The 23,141-nt window shown below is 41.4% G+C and overlaps 2 protein-coding genes across 4 annotated transcripts in view; both read left to right on the forward strand.

Annotated features, from left to right (window-relative positions):
- UBE2W (ubiquitin conjugating enzyme E2 W) overlaps positions 1–14,492 on the forward strand; it is a 34,134-nt gene extending 19,642 nt beyond the window's left edge. The window contains exons 3-6 of the mRNA XM_066624378.1: positions 4,902–5,004; positions 6,941–7,096; positions 8,571–8,646; positions 12,140–14,492. Of these exons, the coding sequence (XP_066480475.1) occupies positions 4,902–5,004; positions 6,941–7,096; positions 8,571–8,646; positions 12,140–12,153 (349 nt within the window). The 3' untranslated portion in view covers positions 12,154–14,492. The remainder of the gene's footprint in view (positions 1–4,901; positions 5,005–6,940; positions 7,097–8,570; positions 8,647–12,139) is intronic.
- A 5,383-nt stretch (positions 14,493–19,875) lies between these two features.
- The window catches only part of STAU2 (staufen double-stranded RNA binding protein 2), a 229,831-nt gene continuing 226,565 nt past the window's right edge, over positions 19,876–23,141 (forward strand). For 2 of the 3 annotated variants that reach the window (XM_066623815.1, XM_066623813.1), the window contains exon 1: positions 20,088–20,172. The gene's annotated coding sequence lies outside the window, so the exon portion shown is untranslated. Of the gene's footprint in view, positions 19,944–20,087; positions 20,173–23,141 lie in introns of those variants that run through there. The other variant, XM_066623814.1, reaches the window with a different exon arrangement.

The following is a 23,141-nucleotide window of genomic DNA, read 5'->3' on the forward strand; positions in this document are numbered from 1 at the left end:
GACAAAAATGATAGTGCTAGACTCCTTACATATATTTCTAATTTCCACAGTGTATGTGTATAGGGGTTGCTGAGATCCTGCAATAAGTGTGCAAATGAACTACTTAAAAGGGATACTATTATCTGGAAAGTGGTCACTCTGCATCAGTGGCCCAGGGGCAAACTTGTTGCTGATATTTCTCTTGCCTAGTTAAGTCTTGCATTTAGTCCCTTGGCAGAATTGAGTCCCTGACAGATGCATTTACTGGCATGCTACAAAAATGAAACATGCCTCAATTTGTCCTTTGAAAATTATGTACTAATATTGGCTTTAAATGCTGTCATCTTCTATTGTGCATGTGGTGGTAAAGCCTGGAGATGAACAGCATGTACACCAGGGAGGTGTAAGTGGTGCCAAAGCCATTTTAAAATCTCTCCATCTCAGTATTGCTGTTTCACTCCCTCGCTTACCAGTGGAGCCATCACTGCTAGCCTCCCTCCCTCAAGCAACTGTAATTCCTAATAAGCCAACCTGCCTTTATTTTGGGGAAGTGCTGTAGCTGAGAGGGGAGTTGGTGGACAAACCTGGAAGGGATTTCTTTTGTAGAGGGAAAATTGATTCTTGGACCCATGGTAGTCCTGAGTAGAGGAATAGAGAATGTGTCTGTGGGGTTCTGCATTTATAGACAATTGTGGGAAGAAAACACTTTTATGAGCAGGATACTAGAGTGAAGGAGTAGATTTTTGTAGAGCACTGTGTTCTCTTATATGCAATGCTGGCAAAGGAGATGGATGTGAGGCAGTGCTTTTTTTAAAGAGAGGTACTGAGCTCAAACCTAAGAATGCCTGGGTCTTCACTTCTGGAAATTGGGAGGTAGGATGGAGAGGCTTGTTATAAGCACAGCTGTGTAGGGAAAAGCAGCATGCTTTATTTCTGAGAGACTCTCATTCTCAAGGGAAGTTAATTTTGGTGCCCACCCTCATTATTTGAGGAGTTTAATGCTGTGACATTGTCAGAGGATGTCTTTTGAACACCATTCTTAGATGGTAAATGTTGAACTGTTGTAATTGTAATAACTACCACTAGGACATAATCCTAAACTTGCCAGCGCTGGCAGTACATGTGTACCACTGGCTCTGGGTGTTGCAAACATGCCGTAAAGCACATTTGCAGCACCCAGCGAGGAAGGAGTGCCAGTGCTGGGCCAGTGCCAGTCAGCTCTGGGTGGATGCTACAGAGGAGCCGACAATGGTAAGTATCACCGCTGGGCATTGGTGTGGCTTCCTGGGATAGTAGGAAGGGGAGAATCAGGCCCAGGAGGTGAAAGGAGATGACAGCAGAGTCTGCCACTGTATCCTGTCCCTCTTCCCTGGCCAGGCAGCCTGACATGGACCTCCTTGAGTTTATGCCTTCTCAACAATGAGCACAATCCAAGGTAATCCATTGGAGTGCTGTTATCCAGGGTAAGGGAGCAAATGATCCCTTTCCCTGAAGAAACATTCGGCTGTCACCCTGGCTCCATAGGCTACAGCGACAGACATTTTGGTGCCCCTGTAGCTTCCAGTGCTGGGGCAGATAGGATTGTGCTGTTAGAGAGTGAATTGCATGAAACAGATAAGGAATACAGGGGCAGATTAAACTGTGTTGGTTCAGTAAAAGAAAAGCATTCTGCACGTGGTCAGAGGCACTCTTCAGTACTATAGACTAGAATGTGTGAGGAAAATAAATTTCAGAGTTTATCCCCATGTCCTGGCATAGATAGTCTTAGCCACAACACTATTTTTCAGTTTGGGCAGCTTTGTTTTCTGTTTACATACACAGAAATTATATGTGATATGAATGCCTTGGTTTCCAAGAAGCAGGGTCAGAAAGGTATGCATGACTTGAAGGAGAGGCATAAACCATGTTAATGACCTGTTACAGTGATTGAGTTATGGGGAGGGAGGCATAGGGGGCCCATCATGAAATATAACTCCCACACCTTGATTTCCCTCCAGCCAAATCATGTCTTCCACCATAGCTTTCTAAAAAAATAGCAAAGGGGTGGGAATGTCTCTGGCCCCATTGCAATTCAAGGAAGAAAGTGATGGTGGAATACATTCCATGTTACTTAAGGTCAAGAGTTATTTTTTTTTTAACATCAGCTGAGGGGACATCCATAGGAGGGAGTGGCCTAGGGAACAGATTGACACAAACCAGAGAGGTGAGTGGGGGGTGGGCTGCACTTATCAGCCAAAGATCACTGGCTATACAAGGAATATTGCTTATAGTGGGCAATCAGTATGGGTTGATGATTCACATTGGCAAGGTGTTGGATAATACTTTACATGGGAATATTTTTGGCAGTGTTCCAATTCTCTTTTAGGATTTTTGATTTGTAGGGGGTTCCCTGTGAAAATTTGATGGAAATTCTTGTTAGGTTACTACAGGAATCTGTACCATTAAATTGGCGGTGGTTTTATGCATATTAATAATAATGTATTTCTTTCCCCTATCATTTCTTCATCTTTATATATTGTTTGTATAAGTACTAAAAACATATATTGGGGAGGGAAAATTTATTCATCTTTTCTAATATGGATATTACTAGTTATCTAGAAGGACTTGTTATAGTAAAATTGATGCAAAATGTAAATGCAGCCATAATTGACCCTTCTGTACATTTAAAAGTATACAGAGTGAATTATGATTACTGCCCTAGTCCAAAATTCTGATTGAGCTAACAAAACACTGCACACATGAGTACATTTTCACACTACTTTGAGAGAGCTCTGCTGAAAAACTTCAGGTGTCTCTTGGATTGAGATAGTAGAAGCCAGTACAGATGTTGACACTAGTACAGTGTTTCTCAAACTGTGGGTCAGGACCTACTAGGTGGGTCGCGAGACAATTTCAGGTTGGTCCCCATTCATTTTGATATTTTATTTTTAATGTATTAGACTTGATGGTATGTGATTGCATTTGCGGAAATGTTATAGACCTGTACTTTTAACAAACTACTATGTATATTCTTTTAACAATGATAGTAAAGAAAACTTACTCCTGGGTAAGTGTGGGTAGGATTGCAGCCTAGGATTGTTCAAAATGTTCCTGCTTGATGATGTCACTTCCCGTGGGTCCCGACAGATTCTCATTCTGTCCCGGTGGGTCCTGGTGCTAAATGTGTGAGAACCACTGTACTAGTATATTGTGCTCCTACCTAGTCCTGCACCAGTTGGAGCTTCCAATAAGCTATTTTATAATCATAGAGTGGAAGTGACCCACAAGGTTATCTAGTCCAACCCCCTGCTTATAGCAGGAAATCCTCCTAGAGCATTTTCAACAAGTGCCTTTTGAGCCTCTGTTTAAAGATCTCTGTTGAGAGAGAATCCACCATCTCGCTTGGCAATCTATTCCACTGCCGAACTGCCCTTACAGTCAATAATTTCTTCCTTGCATTGGAATCTCCTCTCTTGCATTTTGTACCCATTTGATCTAGTTTCACTCTGAGGCAGATGACCAAATTTGTTCCTTCCATATGACAACCCTTCAGGTATTTGAAGAGTACTATCCTATCACCTCTCAGCGTTCTCTAGTTCAAAATTCTTGTAATATTTTAAGGATTTTAAGGATTATGAAATGCTTTCTGCCATAAATGAGCAGAATAAAACTGTATGGAAATTAAGAAAAGTTGATATTGATGCTTTATTGGTTTTGATTCTTGTATCTTGGGTAGGTTTGATAACTGTTGGTACCAAATATGTTCTGGATCTCAAATTATTGGGAATTAGAACTTTCCAGGATATGTATAAATATAGTTATATGAACGATACAACACTAAAATATGCTTAACTATATATATTTCAGATATGTAATTCTAGCAATTTTTATGACAATACGCTGAAGGTACTTGTCTGTGCCAAACTCAAATGCTGCCATGTTTTACTACTTTAAATAAATCTACCTAATTAATGTGCAAAACCTAGTATTAAGGAGTGATGTGGGTGATGACAAAGCAGGGAGCTATAGACAACTTAATGAGCACAGAGCAAGAACTTCAAAGAACGATCTTTTGTGCATTAGATAGTTCTGATATGACTGTCCAACTAGATTTTTGATAGAATACAGGCTCAGTGAGAATAGGATCTGTCAGTGGACAACTGACAAGATCAAGGGTGTTGAACATAAGGCCTGGGGGCCAGATGCGGCCTGTGGAAGCTTTTTATCAGGCCCTCGGGCTCTCAGCTGCTTAGCAGTGCTGAGGCAGCACTGCTGAAAGGGCAGCCCACATGAAAATTAGACTCTCCCATGTCTTGAAGTATGATCAAGATTTGTGTGTTTTCTGTCATTTGCAGCTAATGAGTTCCTAAGTGAAAAAGTGCTTATTTTTGGTTATAACCGGTTTAATGACATCTCTTCCTGCCTAATGGTATCACTTTCAGCCCTCAGCAGGCATAATGAATGCTATTTGGCCCTCGGTATGAAACAAGTTTGACACCCCTGGACAAGATGATCAGGCAGTGAAACTTCATGGATTGTCAGTTGTTGCTGAGGTGGGGGGAATCCTGTGTTTCATTCTTAAAAACCTGTCGCAGGCAGCTTATTTGAATGAGCAGTTATCTGAAACTGAAAATCCTCTTTTAAGATATTGGGGCATAATTCAGTTGGCAAGAGATAGTAAACTTAAGCCACAATTCAAAGATTTCTGTTAGAAATTGACTTGTGAAGAATGTTGCTACATATGCTCACTTTTTTCCCCTTCAAACAGTAGCCCTTCATGCAACATTAAACTATCTTTTGAAGTTTCAAACAGTTACAAAAATAGCTGTTTGCAAACTAAGTCAAACATCCTAGACATGTGGAGTTTGGTTATTCTGTTTCCCTGTTTGTAGAGAGACAACTGCTCTTATGCTTCTCATGTGTAATCCATTTTATTTTTAAAGGTGGATTGTAGACATGGAAGGTGCTTCTGGAACATTATATGAAGGGGAGAAATTTCAACTGCTATTTAAGTTCAGTAGTCGGTATCCATTTGACTCTCCTCAGGTAACTTATGCTGTCATCTCTTTAGTTGCAGTATCCAAACAGCAGGATGATAAAAGTTGAATAACCACCACTGGTATTTGTATAGTGCCTTTCTTGGTCATTGGCTTACTCCTTTGACTTTAATCCAAGGCAATTCACATAGGCAGGCTTTCTCTAAACCCCTGAGGGGTTTTTTTTTGTTTTCTTTTTCTTTTACAATAACAAAGAAATCCTAATCTTTCAAGAACAACATTCCAGATGGATCTTTCACAGTCTGGTATCAATTCTGACCTTGATTGCCTCCCACACTGATTGATAAACAGTTCCTTCTTTCTCATTGAAAGGCAACAGAGACAGCTTCTTCTCTCTCACCAAAGAGCAGATGAAATAGTTCAGTTCAGCTTGTCTGTTGCTTCTTGAAGACTCACTGCTCAGGAAAGCTTCCAGTGAATTGCTGTCACTCAGATGTTATCTGCAGGCTTAATGGCTGCTTTACTCTCTAGACCAGACCTCCTGCCCCTATAGAATACAGATTTATTATAACTCACATTTTGTTATATTCAGTGCTCAGGATTTGATTCCAGTTGATTGTTTCTGCTTATGTTGTGTGTTTGCACACTTTTAAAACTTGAGATAAACTTGATTTGAAAGTCTTTAGTCTTTTAATAGTGTGCTGACATGAAGAAAGCAAATGACATTTTTTGTGATGAAAGAATAAAGCTTGTGACTTTGAAGGTCTACTGCATTTGCAGGTGCCCTATGATGTTTTGCTTGGCATTAAATCTGTAATTGGTGCTCATGCTATTGTGTTCTTCCAGAAAATTCCAAAAAAATTTGATATACTCATGCAAGCATTTAAATGCAACTACCTATAAAAGTATTCTGTCTATGATATGTTGAGCTGTTCACTAGGATTGTAGTGATTCAGTACTGGATAAATAGTGGATTCATAGTACTCGATCTCAAGAGCTCAGGGCAGTTAAACAAAACACATGAAAACCATGAATATAAGCTCCTATTAATACCCAATATGCTTCCTGACAGTTTGGTAGTTAAATTTGTAATTCATACCTGGGGGTGGGGTTAACTTGGCTGATGTAAAGGTTCTGAATTATGTCTCTTGGAGCACATTTCTCTTATCTTGCCTGCAAATTGTATGCATTTATTTCTTCTATGGTGCAAGAATGTACTGATTGGCAGTCCAAAGTTCATTGTAAGTTTTGTCAAATGGACACTAGTTTCATTGTGCACACTTCATGCCTATGTAAGTGCATTGTACTGTACCTTAATATTTTCAAGTCTCTTGAGGAGTGCAATACCAGCCATATTCCTGTTCTGTAGACATGGCATATCTCCAAATTTGTGACTCACTTTGCATTCATTTTTCTTTCTCTTCCATGATTGAACTGATTTTGTAATTTATAAACCCAGTAGTGGCCAGGAGAGGGAGGATTATATCCGTTAAGCAGATGGAGATGAAGCTTCTCACTAAACTTTTAAAACTGACATTCTCTGATATAGTGAGAATAAAAAGAGACAGTGGGGTGAAAGACTAATGGATACAAGGCATTCTCTTCTTCAGTATCCCTCAATTTCTTTCCCTGTTTCTTTTGTATACATACTGTATACCTTTCCCACCAGCCATAAGTAAAGGGAGTATAGAAAGTCTGTTCTCTTTCCAAACCCTGTGTCAAAATAAGTGATGTAAATTTTAAGACTTACAGATCTTGTTTAGTGAGTTGGAGACTTGTACCCATTTGACATAACTTAAAATGAATTTAGGATCGCCTTGATCAGCCTGAATTGCCTATGTTCATAGAACAATGTTATTGAGCTCATTAAACAATTGTGTAATGGTTGTTGGTATAACAAAGGTAAAACAAACTGAGCGTTGTATAAATGAAATGTCTCATCAGTGTATTAAAACAAACACTAATTGCAGTATTATCTTTTTTAGGTCATGTTTACTGGTGAAAATATTCCTGTTCATCCTCATGTATATAGCAATGGTCATATCTGTTTATCTATTCTGACAGAAGACTGGTCTCCAGCTCTTTCAGTGCAATCAGTTTGTCTTAGCATTATTAGCATGCTTTCCAGCTGCAAAGAAAAGGTATGATTTCAGAAATAGCCTTAAAATAAACTGCCATTAACAAGATTTCTCATTCTAAAACTGAGTTTCTACCAGTAGTTATCAAGATACCAAAAGTACCTCTTTAAGGATGCTAAAATATTATTGTAACTATAGGGTAAGAGTGAAGACTGGTGGTCAATATTCACTAATTAATATTGTGCATTATTGTGCAATAACAATATTATTGCACAATTGTATAATAATTATTATTGTGCAATATTTTGCAATATTAATATTGCAACTGCTGCTGCAAGCTATGCACACTGGACCCAGGAAGGCAAATTACTACTAAAGTCTTTATTCCTTGGCTGCGTGGGGAGTCAGTGCACCTTCTGACCAAGAGGGTGGAGGAAAGGGAGCTGTTTGTAGACACCTGTGTCTTGGGAGGCTGAATTGGCTCTCCAAGGCATGGATCTTTTTCTCCAGGTCGAATTACTAAAGCATGACCTGAAGGATGAGAACTAAACAGATCTCTGCCTGTGGCCCTTAGCCTAGTGGAGCTTGCCTAGAGAATACATGCATGATTCCATCTGGCTAGAGGTCCTCATCCTAGCAGGCACAATACTGGATGCAGAACAAACCTCTCTTCTGGCATTAGCATGCTGCTTCTCTCTTCTCCTTAGCCAGATAACAGCAATGGAGTCAATGACAACTGCAGCAGCGAGTACATTTTGCAGTGGTGTAGTGAAAGACTGCTACACCCTCACTGTGAATAACATATGTTGTGGGGGGATATATGCCTCTGGCCATATCTTCAAAGGGTGGTGAAGGGATGCCACCCCGCTCCCCATAGTTGTGGTGAGCAGGGTGGGAGAAGCAGGAGTGACCAGGCCAACCACACAATTGAGCAGCCTATTTTTCTATTTTTGTCCAATTTCTGGACCCTAAGTATAGGGTTAGCTTAGACGGCTGTGCAAAATCCTGCAAAGTTCTCCTTCTGCCTCATAATTAGAGCTATGAGGTGGAACTAGATGAGGTTACTAGTACTTGTATGGGCTAGGGGAGAGGGTTTATAGAGAGTGAAGGGGCTTAGCTTAAGTTGTAGCTAATTTGGGACACACACCACACTCTGTCTCCTGGCTTGGTCAGGTGTTGAATGATTGTACAACTTGCTCCCAAGTCTTCTTGAGCTGGACTAAAAACTTAGGTACTATACAATTACCTGGAGCTTCATAGATTGGGTTGGGACCACTTCTGTATGGATATGTATGAGGTTTTGTGACAGGACTGGGATAAAAATAAATGGTTCGAGGGACAAGAAAACTTCAAAACTTCTTTCTGAATGACTCTCTAAAAGGTCTTATAAATATCAAGCCAAGTGGAGTTTGCCCATCACTGCTATTAATTTGTGTTTTTAAGTTACTTTTTTCTTGACTATATAAAGCCTGTGTTTTGCCATTGTAATGTCTATACTAACTGCTTGATTTTCTGGTTATTTTTTTTTAAATTGTAGAGACGACCACCAGATAATTCATTTTATGTAAGAACATGTAACAAGAATCCAAAGAAAACAAAATGGTGGTATCATGGTAAGTATTTGAATAAATTTTTGTGGGCTGAAAAAGACACAATGCAAAGCCTATTTATAGATCTTAAAAATTGGATTTTTAAATGGGCAAACAATAAGCAACAGAGTACATTTGAGCTGCTTACAAATGGGGTCAGATTTGCCATAGCTCAGTGGTGGAAGATCACTGGAGAAAGACCTAGCTTCAGTCCTTACTTTATCAATAGCAATTGTATTTGATGAAGACTTGCTGCTGAAACACACTGCCTCTGAATAGATAAATCTGAGTTAGATGAATCAGTGACTTGGTTTGGTGTAAGCACCTTGCATTGTTCTCTTAAGTTGAAATACTATATATACTTGTGTATAAATTGATCTCATGGATACATCAAGGATAAGTTTTAAGCAAAAAAATTATTGAATTTGCTATGACCTGCAGATAAGTTAAGGGTAAAACTTAAGGGTGTATGAAAGTCTATAAATTACGTACAGGTTGTGCCTTGTTATCTACTGATTTGGCATCCATGGATTTGACTCATCACTGATACCAGGGGCCACCTTTAAATGCCTTGGGAAAAAGTGCCAAAATCCTATTTCCTACCTTTGTGCTATTAAACTGCACCAGTTGTAAGCTTCTTGGGGCTAAAGAGCTTTAGAGACCCACTTCTGACTTTCTTGCTCCTCTGTTATCGCCCCAGAATGCATTACCACTAATTGTTCTGAAGCAGCTATTCATCTATCTTCATGTTTAGAGAACGAGGTTATGAGAGTGTAGGCTTTGTGAGGAGTATGGTACTTCCATAGCAGCAGCCCTCACAAAGACTACAACTCCCATAAACTCCTTGGAGAATAGCTTTGACTGTATTATTTAGCTAGGGAAATAGGTGGAAGTGATGTTTCCAGCATGCTCTTAGCATGCTTCCAGAGCAGTTATTTTAAAAACAACAAAATTGTACCCCATCGTTAAAATCAGTTGTATGGAGGTCACTGTGTTTTCACCATACACTATGGAGGCTGTCATGTTGACAGGTTCCTGCATTCGTTTTGGTTGAAAATAGGGGGAAGTGACCTAAGCATGGTGGGGGCCATCTTTCCTAGCTAACTTGGCAGAATTTTAGTGTGGCTAGCACACTAGAACCTAAGAAAGAACGTGACCTGAGCACACTGGAAGCTTAAAAAAAAGCTCTGTAGTGCTTCTAGTGCTAGAAAATAAGAAAAGAATGCAGTGTCAGGACAAAGTGTTTCAGGACAAAGTGAAATAGCTCTATCTTCCCCTCCCCCCCGCCACATCCAACTTTTCAGCCCAGTTCTCCCCCATATCATCAAGCAGCTGTTCTTAGAAGCCAAGGAGACCTTGCCACATTGACCTGTATATAAATTGACCCAGATTTTCAGGGTCAATTTTAAGGCATTATTTTACTTGAGTAAAAAAATGCATAATAGTGCAAAAAATGCACTATATGCATTAAGTGCCTCTGTTTCCTAAATGGCTTAATTCCACATACTTGAATCTTTGTGAAATACACAGGATTCTCATTCACTTCAGTGGAGGAAGCTAGTCTGTGCCTGTAAGGGAAGAGGCCATAGGATTCTATCAAGATCATTTGGAAAGAGTATTGCGCTCCCAATGAGAAGCCAAATAGAGATTGTTGGTATATCAAAAACTGGTGGAATAAAAATAATTAAAATAATAATAATAATACAGGTATTTATATACCGCCTTTCTAGGTCCTCAGATTTCTCCTCAGACTTTATTCAAGGCGGTTTACATAGGCAGGCTAATTTAAATCCCCATAGGGATTTTTACAATTGAAAGAAGGCTCTATCTTTCAAGAGCTACAACAATTCAGATGTTTCGTTCTGATCTGGCCTCCATCCTGGCCTCCATCCTCCCACGCTCAGAGCAGATGGAATAACTCGGCTCAGCTTGTCAGCTGCTTCAAGGTTGCACAGTGCCAGTGACCTCGAACTGGCGACCTTCGGATGTTATCTTCAGGCAAACGGAGGCTCAACCCTCTAGACCAGACCTCCTGCCCATTGTATGCCAATAATTGGTGGGATACAATGATTACTTGATATAAAATCTATAAAGGCTAGAATGGACTGTATTAATAGTGAGTATCTCAAAAGGCCTAAAGTGCAATGAAATCATAAAAGGAAAATTTAACCATAAAGTATTGAGTGCATAGAGCTGAATCTAAAAGTTCCCTTTTATTGAATGTGGGGAACCTTTTGGATCCAACCCATAATTGTCTTTTACCATGACACCCCCCCAACCAAACTCTGATACAGAGAGATAGAAATCAGGGAGGTAGTTAAATCAGACATTGTTGGAGTAATAGGTGACTTCAGCTACTTCCAGATTAACTGCATAAGTGTAACTGGAAACATTGCAACAAGACAATTTCTAAATTCAAGTGTTGTTAAACTAGCTGGGAACAGCACCACCATTACTGAATTTAACATGTAAGACAGGAAAAGGAAGGATTCGTTTAAATGGAAGTTGGAAAAGAGACAATACAATATGTAGACCATGAATTAGAAAAGGCATGAACGTGTTTAAGATGATGCGGGAATAGTGAAATAGCAAAGGATGCTTTAGAAGGTAAGGAACCTTTCTTTAAAAATGGTGACATACCAAGTAGAATGTAAGGCAGTGTTTCTCAACCAGTGTACCCACACCACCTGTGATACATGATGGTGTCCAATGGTATTTACAGACCCCCCCCCCCCCCACTTCTTCCACCTGGCAGCAAGACTTGAAATGTAAATGTGATATGCAACAGAAGGTTCAGCAGGCAGAGCTCCAGTGTACACTTTTAGTGTGATTGAAAAAGTCCCCATGTCCGCCCCGAGTCTCTTAGCAGTGTTTGTTGCATCATGTCTCGCCTCTCAATCTGGAAGAAACTGGCAATGATATCATTGGGTGGTATTTCCAATTGGTGAACCATGTGAAGTGGGGGACGAATGTTGAAGAACAGTGCTGAAGGCATTCCAGAGGATTGTCTCTAAAGTGAGCAATGGATAACATAATGACATGGACTCAAAGTTAGGAATAAAGCAATGCAAATGGGATTTTAAAATTCAAATGTCCACTAAAAATCTGAACTGACATTCAGCCCAGCCTAGTGAAATGTATACCTCTTCCCCTTCAGTAGTTGACTTGCATGACAATTTGAGGAAGTTCTGGTTTTGCAGTTCTTTGGATCTTGACCATAGTTTTTCCATCTGATTGTAGTTCCAGCATAATCCTAAATCCATAATCCTTGTTTACAGTTTGAGTCTTGTTGACTGCAGTAGTGTTTTTATCTATTTGAATAGAGCAAAAGGTTTGAAATTAGACTTTTTCTCCCAAATTTGTAGTTTGTCATAATTTTTTCTAGGTGATTGAATGAACAAGCAAAATGTTCTGTTTTATCATGTGTATTAGGTAATATTTCTGCATTAAAAATCATTATTAATTTTGGGATATCAGTGTATTTATGCTACATAATTTTTTTGTGTTTTTCTTAAAGATGACACTTGTTGATGACACCATTTAGTGATTCTCCTAACAGAAGATAGTCCTACTGAGAAAATGAGCACTTTTATCATTCAGTCTTTGAACTTTAACCTCTGACTGGAAGTGACAAATAAGCAATGAAGACTACTTCCTTTTGACTGCATTTTTACTAGTGTGCGTTCTGGGCGCATGTTGATCGCTGGTTCAGTCCATGGTACTGACATGCTTTTCTTAGTCATACAGGATTAATGCAGGTGTTGGGGAAATATCAGAATTCCAATTTTTTAAACTTTTGGAAGAATTCAATGTCTTCATGTATTGTGCAATAATATGAATTTCTTTGCGGTTTTGGTGTATCCATTGCCTGCAAAAGATTGTATCAGGAAACTTATACCCCTACCATAAGAAGAGTTAGATGCATGATAGAGTTTATGAAAAGTTAAAGCATACTGGGATAATAAGTAACTTATCTTTACTCTGAAAGCCACCTACTTGTTTTGATTTGGATTCTATGCACTGTGATCATAAAACTAGCAGCGTGAGTTGAAACATGCTTAGCTAAAGAATTAAAGATCATTGCATATTTACTGAAATGTCAATACTCTGACGTGGAAGACTTTTTCAAGTTATATCAGCAGAAAGGTACGTACTCTGTTATCCCGATGATAAATTAGATACATTTTGTGTATAATATTTCTGAAGCTGAGGTATGAGTAAAATGGGGTTGGAGTGATTTAATCAAGGCAAACTTCATTCTGGAAATGGTAACAGATGGCAGTGATACAACTGAGTTTGCGGCAGTCCATGATTGGGCTTGTTAATATGTACACTTGAGCTGATTTCCAAGTAGATTGCATACTGTTACTTCCTACTAGCCTTCAGCATGAGCCCTGTTGCCTACACAATATTTCATTTATTTATATGTTTCGAAAATATTTTTTTTCAGTTCATGGTTTCTTTTTGTTGTATTGTCTGTCATGTTTGAATGTTACAAAACAATATTTTCACTGAAAAGCTGTCAGATGATATTTTCTTGTAAATTATTTCTTTACCTTGTAAACATTATCTTGTCTTTTAATCCTGTACTATAAAGGAAGAAATACATTTTGGACAGAGACGAACTGTTTTGACAAAAATGTGTGGATCTTTTTATTTAAGTTTAGACAAAAATATATTTTTCTTACCTATCTTGTCCCATACAGCCATAGCAATTTTTCCAGGTTTTTTCTTCAACGATCTGACTACAATAGATTTACCTTTTTATATAGCAAAGCAATTGTTAAATAACAGTGAATTGTTCTTCACCTCTATGTAATTTTATGATATTGCATCTAGGCTGTCTTTTTAGGAAGCACTGATGTCTTTTATAAACTTACTACCTTTACACATATGCAAACTTTCTATTTTGATGCTCTTTTTAATGTTGCCTTATTGTTGCACTAAAAAAAACATCAAACCTAGTAGTAAATAAAATGAATGTCTGAATTGAGTAAGCTCTTGGTTTTTAAAGTAAGAACCAGATCAGCTAAGCTTAAAACAAAACCTGCCAGGATTGGCTGAAGATATTCTAATGTTTTTTATTGCTGTATAATCTTACAAATTTTATAGATATGTATATACTATTAATACTTAAAACAAGTATAATAGCTAAACTCAGGGGTGGGTACAAATCAGATGGAAGTAAAGAAGTGTTCTGTTCAGGCACTGAATTACAAACTATCAATCTGGTAGGGCTGTTTTAAACAAGGATCTGGTACCTTTTCTATTTTGAGGGAATCTTTATTGGCCTGAAAACTCAAAAGTTAAAGAAGCTGTGGATATAAACTTGTGCATAGATGTTTGCAGTCCTCCTTTACACAATGAAAAGTATTGCTTTTCAATTTCTGTTCAAGCCAAAAAACAAAAACAAAAAACTGAGGGATTAGAATAAGTATTCCTCTTTAATTTTTGCCTCTCTTACATCTTCCATCTGTAAATTAAACCATAAAAATCCATTAAGAGATGTATGCAAAATTATAGTATGCATGAACAGTAACCACTGAATATTTAATCGGTATCTTCATATTTGCATAACTTTTCACTTGATGTATGTGTTTCAACTATGTATTTTCTTCATTCATCAGATTTCCATAATTGTGTCAACCTGTTAATCCACAATGAAGGAACACCTCACATGTCTGAAATAATGGATTCTTTTGTCCATTTGAAAGGCTAATGCAATCGTTCCAATACTGTGGGTTATAATAGAGTTTAATGATAAAAGATATTTATGTACATTCTGAAAAAAACCATGCATTAGTGTTGCACATTTTGATTCACCTATATGAACTCCACAAATGGATTAAATAGAAATTACTAAGCAAATATTCAAGTATCTGGGCTTCTTTATGCTGCTGCTTTGTTTTATAAAAACAAAAACACACATCTACCACCTGCCCCTACAATAATACTGTGTATCTTTAAAGCACACTAGAATGACCCCTGAATGCAATATCCTGGTGTTCACACATTATATTAACATAATTGTGTTTTGGTGGGCAAAATTACTTGTTCTCCTGCATGGTTTCTGCAGGTGTATGCATGGATTTTTGCATCTCTGAAGACACTTCTCTCAGCATTCTACAACTGACAATTGTACCCTCCTTCCCTCATTGTGAGGTCCAGCATGTGTACAGCTATGAGTCAGATTAATAATTAAGGAAAGTAACGTATATTAGTGTAAACTATTTTTGAGATATATGTTTTCAATATCACAATGAGATATGTGCTTTTATGTAGTGGAATCCTCTGCTTATATAGGAAAGTGCTGCTGGACACTTGGAGAACACATGAATCCATTTTAATTGGAGCTGTATCTTGTGATGGCTTGCCACTCACGTGCTGAATGCTGTGTGTGGGAAATTTATTATAAGCAGCAGTCAAGAAGGGACACTTACAAAGGTCAAGAACTCCTAAACAGTTCCTTGTGGTTAATCATAAACTCCTTACGTGAAAGCGGTATGCTGCAAAACCTTAAAATTCAGAAGACAACAAGGGATTTGATTGATGGTTATACATAACTAGATTATAAAATTACATTGAAAAGTGCCCCCCTTGGAAGAACAAATCCATTGTAATACTTCCTGCATATAGGACATTTTGACCTAGTTTGAGGTGTAATTGGAGTTTTTATATAGTAAAGCTTTTAGTTTGAAGCATTTCCGGTCCTCAGTAAATAAACAGTATGTCAGTTTTGTCTAGGTGTAAATTGCATGGATCATATTAACTTGCATAAGCAATTGGAACAATACTGTTTTATAGTGGTATTTATTTACCACCTTTCTCATAGACTCAAGGCAAGTTTACATAGGCAGGCTGACCATACATCCAATTTTTTAAGTGGTTTTTTTTTTTTACACATTCTGTGAGGGAACTCCACTTCTCTAGGTGTTTACTTTCATAGTGCAATTGTTATCCTGGCTACACAGCTCTTTAACTTTCCTAGCTTCCTCAGGCAGCTGCAAATAGTATCTAAGGCTAGTTCACAAGATGTTATTCATTCTTTCCCACTGACTTCTTCACATTCCGCACTCCTCCACTCTTGCCAGCGGCTTCTGGTCAACCAACCAAAGCAAGATCTGAGCTGATCCTGCTTAGCTTTTCAGGCAAGACAACATGTCAACCTCCAGATCCACATCTCTTGCTCACAACACAATAGTGTTACCTATTGTATCTTCCTCTGATCCAAAAAGGTTTTCAAAACTGGACTGTTGGGTATAACCTGAAAACCCCTTCTTTTACAAAAATAAGGGCTTGGATCCAAAGAACCATGGATGAAAGAACAACATGTATTCGTGCTATTTGGCAAGTTCCTGTATGTGCCTTTTTCATTGTCTAGTGAATATCCTGGTGAATATGTAAGGAGGCAGGGTTGGATCACAGTATGTGAAATGTGATGCATAAGGGAAAAGTATAGCTCTATCATATAAACTCTAATGGAGTGTTGAAAGGTCTGGAAAAGATAAGCAGAACTTGTCTAGATTGGGATCATTTTTATTCCACAATGCTCTTCTGTCAGTTTGAAGGATACCCTTCAAACTGTTACAAGGATACCCTTGGATCCAAGCCAATGCTATCACTATGACAAACCTCAATTATAGATATGAACTCAAAACAAACTTATAAGTACATAAGATTACTTTGTGAAAGTTTGAAATTCTGTGAAATGGGGCACATTTATTTAAATTTATCTGCAAGCAGTTTTGTAAACTTTTGTTGAAAAGTGTATAAATATACTTAATTGTCCTTTCCATGCAGTGTCCTTGCAGACATGACTAATAACTCATAGACATCTCATACACACTTTTCTACAAGGCAGATTGTTCATCAAATGTGCAAATACCTGCTTCATATCATCTTGCAATAAAGCATTTGACTAGTTGTATGAGATGCTGGGGAGCATGTGACATTTTGCACATCTGGGTGTACTCTTAATGTGGAGCCATTTCAACTCTTGATAGTAGTCTAAGTCACAGGTATATCCCTTGGTTTTTCTTACTCTTAGGGCTGCCACCAGAAAAGTTCTGTAAGTATTGTAATGCTGGGTGTCTGACTCTCAAGAAATGAGAGGGCCAGTTTGCATAATTGATGCTGGTTGTTGAAAGTGAAAACAGACTTTTGGGCCAATTTCTCCCCAGAATGGGTGGTTATACTTCTGTCATGTAGTATGTTCCCTACCCTTCCTTGCCGCTTCAGAGAGAACATAATAGGGTAAGCATAACTACAAGTTAACAGAACAGAGGGAGGACCATGATGTATGGCTGAAAACCATGTCTGCCATAATAGGGGATATGGCTTAAAATCCTTAGAAGCAGAATTGTATGCTTTCCAGTAGGATGAGTTGATCTTCCTAGTTAACCTTCTATTTATACTGTATCCTAAATAAAGCATAGAAGCCTGGTATTGCAGCCATTTTTAGTGGCTTACATCATAAAGCTAAACACACAGCTAAAAAGTGTATGGTTAAGTTCAGCAGCATTAGGCACAAAAATCTTGTTATGAACAATGCCTCGCAAAAGTACCTGTGAGGAAAAAACCCACAGAAGTTAGCAGTGCTTCTCCTTATGGTAGATATGGCAATTTAAGTGACCATCAAGTTCTTATAAACAATGGGCACTGCTCTCACAGTCGGCCATATAACAGAGCAATCACTCATGGGCCTGAATCCAGGCCCATATGCACCAGAGGGCTGTATGGTCACCACAACATCTGCTATAGCTGGTTAGCCTCCCCATTGGGCTTTAGCATACTGCTAGAGGTGTGTTTCTGGTAAGTTAGGTTTACAGACCAAGTCTTACTAAACATAATGGGCTAAGTAAAATAAATAGGACCATTTTCAAACACCTCTACTTTTTGCTAATGGTGGGTAGATATTCACTGATGGTGCTTCATTATCTTTTTCATGTCCTTTTAGCGTCCCTGGGCAACAGGGCACTATCAGAAGGTGTACTGTATTGGCAAGGACTCAGCCTGCCATAGGGGTGATCCACACAGGGCTTTACCCCAAGATGTTCCTGCTGAACTGGGACACACATTGCCACCTGGAACATGTTTTTCTACTGGATTGCCCAAATACAAAAGTGTCAATTTTAAATGTTTTAACTGCTTCACTGTATATCTCTGAAAAGCTGCAGAGCCATGTTAAAATAGTATCAAGGTCTTGGAGGACAACAGAAGTCACAACTACAAAATTTCAACACCACCCTCTCCCTGTGTTGCTTAAATACTATTTCAAGTGTAATTTCATGTATAATTGTATTTTCATGTATAATTTCACAGTTTTGTTGCTTGCAGTTTTTTAAAAACAGGTAAGTACACCAAAAACCATGATGAACGGGGGTGGCTGCAGCTGCAAAGGATTAGCAAAAGTATACCTCAGCCCAGTGATTTCCAACCTTTTTCATCTCATGGTACACTTACAAGGCATTAAAACTGTCAAGGTCCACCATCAGTGGACAATTGACAAAGCACACTGTACTACAGGTGAAGGGACCTGCTAATGAATTACCCTCCCACAAATTCCTGTGGCCATTTGTGGCCACCTACAGACCATTTGTGGCACACTAGTGTGCCATAGTACAGTGGTTGAAAATGGCCACCTCAGACAATCCAGTTATCTACTGGATCTATTATCTAGTTATCTAAACAGTTTGTGTTTCTTGTAATGGGCTGTCAGGATAACCTGGATAACGATGACTGCAAAGGCCCCTTGTAGCATAATTGCAGGGCTATGTACCTGTTCACTTCCGGATAAACACAAGTGCTGTCTGTGATGGACAGAAATGGACGTGTGTTTTTTAAAATAACATTTCCACGGCCTGAATATTTCACACCATTTTACAATCAACAGTAGTATTTCAAAAAAAGTTTGATACTAAGCCTTTACCAGCTTTGATAACACAGATTGGGAATTATTTTTAAAGGCCTGTACTAGATGCAGTGAGGGTGAATGCTGTTGAACCTTGGGTTTCAACTTGTTTTCTAGCCCCCCCCCCCCAAATCTGAGGTTTTATTGCAGCTTCACTCCATGTATTCCTGCTGAACATAGGTTGGGGCTGCTGTGTGCTGCTTAGATCCAAGTTTCCCAATCTGTGGGTCAGGACCTGAAGGTTGGGCATCAAATTTAATTAATTAAGTAAATAAAAAGTTATTGGTTCTATGCTGTATTATAATAACATCTCATTGGCACTCAGAACAATCAGTCTCATAGGTCAGTTTGGAGTTAAGCACATCCACTTTTTGCTCTATAAGGCAGTTGTGTTTTCATTTTCTGGTTAATTGGCCATAACTTTTGATAGAATACAGATATTCCAATGGGATTTGTTTCATTGCATTCTGCATTAAATACCCTTTCCAATGATATATGACATGATAGTATTATTCATATATACCAAGATTTTCATAATTTTGGTCACTAGTGTCAAGTTCAGCTTGTTGATCCCTTAAATCCTGATGCCCAGTGCAACTGCTACCCCCTGTGCCCCTTAGTTGCCCCACTGAGCACACATCCTGTTGGTATGGCTGCATTGGCACTGGAAGTTGGATAGGATTAGGCCCTTAGCCAGTTACTTGTGTGTGACATACGTATTTTAGAATTCAGTATTGCTATCTGGTGGGTGCACCTTTATTTTGTGGAGCGAAACAGAGGTGGCACTCAGGACAGCATTTGTTAGGAAAGTAAAGCTGGGTGCCTGTGTGGGCCTCTGGCAGGAACGTGTGGTGGGTGGGGAGGCAGAGTCTCCCTACTGGTGTCCTTTGAAAAGCACCGCTGCCCTGTGAGGCACCCAAGCACCCACAACCCACGGGTAGAGCAAGGGAATGCAGAGGATGTGCGTTGTGAGTGCTCAGGTAACTCACACAGCAGCAGTGCTTTTCACAGGACTCCAGTGGCCTCCCCACCCACACGCACGCACATGGGGAGGCTCTGCCTCACCTGCCTGCCCACCTGAAGAGCCCATGGGGAAGCTCTGCCTCAGCTGCCTCCCCACCCACATGCGCGTGGGGAGGCTGTGCCTCACCTGCTTGCCCACCCACTGCACCTCCCTGCCCCTTGCAGAGCCAGGCCCGGGGCCTAACTATAACTGGGGGGAGGAGTCGCCCCCAGACAGCGCCGTTCTGCTCGACCCGGCCCGGCCCGGCCCCCGCCCAGGGTCTCCACCGGGGCGCGGGGCTGTGCCGGGAGCGGCCGCCGGGGGCGCGGGAGAGCCGGCCGCGCCGAGGAGGCGCGAGGAAGGGGACGCGGACGGGGCCATTCGCGCGCCGGCGGAGGGGGAGCGATGGTGCGGGCGACGCGCGCGGAGGTCCCTGCCGAGGGGGGCGGGCGGCGGAAGGAGCGGGGAGGCCTCGGCCGCGGGCCCGGCGCGGGCGCCTGAGCGCGGCGTGGCGGCTGCGGGCCCGGGGCCGCGCCCGGCCGGCGGGGGTGGCGAGCGGGTGGTTGGGGCCGGCGGCGGCGCGGCGGGGTCAGTTCTCTTTAGTGTTGCTGCTGTCGAGGCGCCTCCCGGGGAGCAGGTAACCGAGGTCGCGGGGGCGGCCGGGAGAGTCTGGGCGGCGAGGAGGTGCGGGGGCCGCCGGCGACGGCACGAAGGGCGAGCGAGCAGGACGCCTCCTCCGCCTTCCTTCCATCGCCGTCCCGGCGCGGCTGCGGCTCCCAGGCTAAGGGGGGCTGAGGGAGGCGGGGCTGCCGGCCCAGGGACCGGCCGCGGGGTGAGGCGGTGCCCCGCAGGTGAGGCGGTGCCCGCCTGGGCTGGGGCTGGACACGGCGGCCGGCCTCGCCGGGAAGGAGAGCGCTGCCCTGCCGGACTGACGTGGCTCGGCCCCCTCGGGGTTCCCAGCGCAATCCTGCGCCTGCCTACTCAGGAGTAAGCCCGTTGGGTAGTGCTTACTCCAGGAAAGTGTGGCTAAGGTGGCAGCCCCAGAGCCCCAGCCTTGGCCTGTCTACTCAGAAGGAAGTGTCCTTATAGTCAGTGGGGCTTACTCCCAGGTAAGTGTGGACAGGGCTGCAGCCTCAGACCCCAAATCCTACGCATGTCTACTCAGAAGTAAGTCCCATTTTAGTCAATGGGGGTTACTCCCAGTAAGTGTGAAGCCTTAGGGTCCAATCCTATGCATGTCTGCTCAGAAATCAGTCCCATTATAGTCAACAGAGCCTACTCCTAGAAATGTGTGTATGGGGTTGCAACCTAATAGCACACTCCTAGGCATTTCTACTCAGAAGTAAGTCCTGTACTATTCAACAGCATTTACTCCCAAGAAAGTAAGTGTAGGATTGTAGCCTTTAAGCCACACACACACACACACACACACACATCTGGCTCCTGAATCCCATTAGGCAAGGAAGCAGAATGCTCTCCTGTTGGACTGATGTAGCTTGGCTTCCTCCGGATTCATTCACCAGTTGTTGGCTCACTTACAGTGCAGCCCTCATAGGCATGCCTACTCAGAAGTAAGCCGCATGTTGGTGAACAAGGCTTTCTCCCAGGAAAGTATGTGGAGCAGCAGTTCCCAAACTGCGGGTCTGGGACCCACAAGTGGGGTTCTGACCCAGTTTTGGAGTTGTGACACTGACAGGGCAGATCAGGTTATGTGCATCAATAAGGGTTAAACAAGCTGCTACTTGAGGGGGGGCACTATCGCCCAATCACCATTATAGCCACAGCCCTTGGCGTTTATAAATTAGGCAGCAGCCTGTAAGCCATTTAAAACGTTTAGGAACCACTGGTGTAGAGAATTATAGCCTAATAGCACACTCCTATGCTTGTCTAAGAAGTAAACTCTGTGGTGTTCACTAGTGCTTACTCACAGGAGAGTGTGTATAGGATTGCAGCCTAATAGCACTCCTTTGCTTGTCTGCTCAGAAGTAAGCCTTGTGGTATTCAGTAGTGCTTACTCCCAAGAAAGTGTGTATAGGATTGCAGCCTAATAGCGAACTTATATGCTTGTCTACTTAGAAGTAAGCTAGGGGGTCCCTGTGGGGCCTCTTCCAGCCACCACCTCCATCACTCCCAGGAAAGTACTTATAGGATTTCAGCAGTGAATATATATACCTGGCTCCTGAGTTCCATGACTGTTGAACTCCAATGAGCAGGCTCCATCCCTAGCCTCACTGGGTTGCAGAAAACCTTCATGTTCCATCCCTTGTTGGGTCTTTTCTTCATGTTTGCCCCTGTGGTGGTGTGATGCTCCTTTTTGGCTCTGATGCTGCAGCACCCACTGAAAGCAGTATTGATCCTTTTACCTTTCCACCTCCTTGCTCCTAAGTCAAAGTGTTCAATATGAAGATCCTGCTTCTTGGCTCTCCAGTTTCTTAAATAAAGGTCTTATGGGAGACTGACTTAGAGCCCAGTCCTAACCAATTTTCCAGTGTTGGTACAGTTGTGCCAGTAGGGTGCGCACTTTATCCTATGATGGAGGGGCAGTCACTGGGGCCTTCTCAAGGTATGGGAACATTTGTTTCCTTACCACGGGGCTGCGCTGTGGTTACACCAGAGTTGGAAAGTTGGTTAGGATTGGGCCCTTAGTTAGGCAGAGGTTTTATTAACAGAAAAAGCATTATTGGAGCTCTTAATTCACTATAATGTTGAATATTACAGTATTTGGAGCACCTGTTGTCTATCTAGAACATGATTATTATTTTCATGGTGTAGAACAGGGGTGCCCAAACCCTGGCCCGGGGGCCACTTGCGGCCCTCAAGGACTCACAATCTGGCCCACGGGGAGCCCCCAGTCTCCAATGAGCATCTGGCCCTCCGGAGACTTGCTGGAGCCCATGCTGGCCTGACACAACTGCTCTCAGTGTGAAGATGACTGTTTGACCTCTTGCATGAGCTGTGGGACAAGTGTTCCCTCCATTGCTTGCTGTTTCACGTCTGTGATGCAGCAATGGCAGTGAAGGAAAGGCTGGCCTTGCTTTGTGCAAGGACATTTATAGACCTTGAGCTCTTGCAAGACCATCATTCATTCATACATGTTCTATCTCTAATAAATTCATTTATGTAAATTTATTCACATTTGAAATGTAAATTAATTTGGCCCCCAACACAGTGTCAGAGAGATGATGCGGTCCTCCTGCCAAAAACTTTGGACACCCCTGGTGTAGAATACTGTTTTCCTCCCATTACCTTTAAAGCCATATATGGCTTTGGGCCAGAGTATTTAAAGGACCTCTTTTTCCTGTATGTGTCTTTCTGTACACTCAGATCATGACCTGAGATCCTGCTTCAAGTACTCAGGTTTTCAGAAGTTCAGCAAGATGCATGAGAAACAGGGTCTTCTCACTTGTGATATTGTCCCTTTGGGTTGCCCTCCTCCTTCCAAGCCTGGCAGGCAGGAACATGCAGTATTTTAGGTGCCTTGTAGAAGCATGGCTCTTGGAGAAGGCATTTGGTGGTGACTGGCATCTGGGCTCTCTTATCTCACCTCATTGTATTGTATTTTTTATTTGTTACCATTTAGTTTCTGATTATGCTTTGATTGTTTAT

Source organism: Tiliqua scincoides, chromosome 4, assembly GCF_035046505.1.
Source record: "Tiliqua scincoides isolate rTilSci1 chromosome 4, rTilSci1.hap2, whole genome shotgun sequence".
Taxonomy (NCBI): domain Eukaryota; kingdom Metazoa; phylum Chordata; class Lepidosauria; order Squamata; family Scincidae; genus Tiliqua; species Tiliqua scincoides.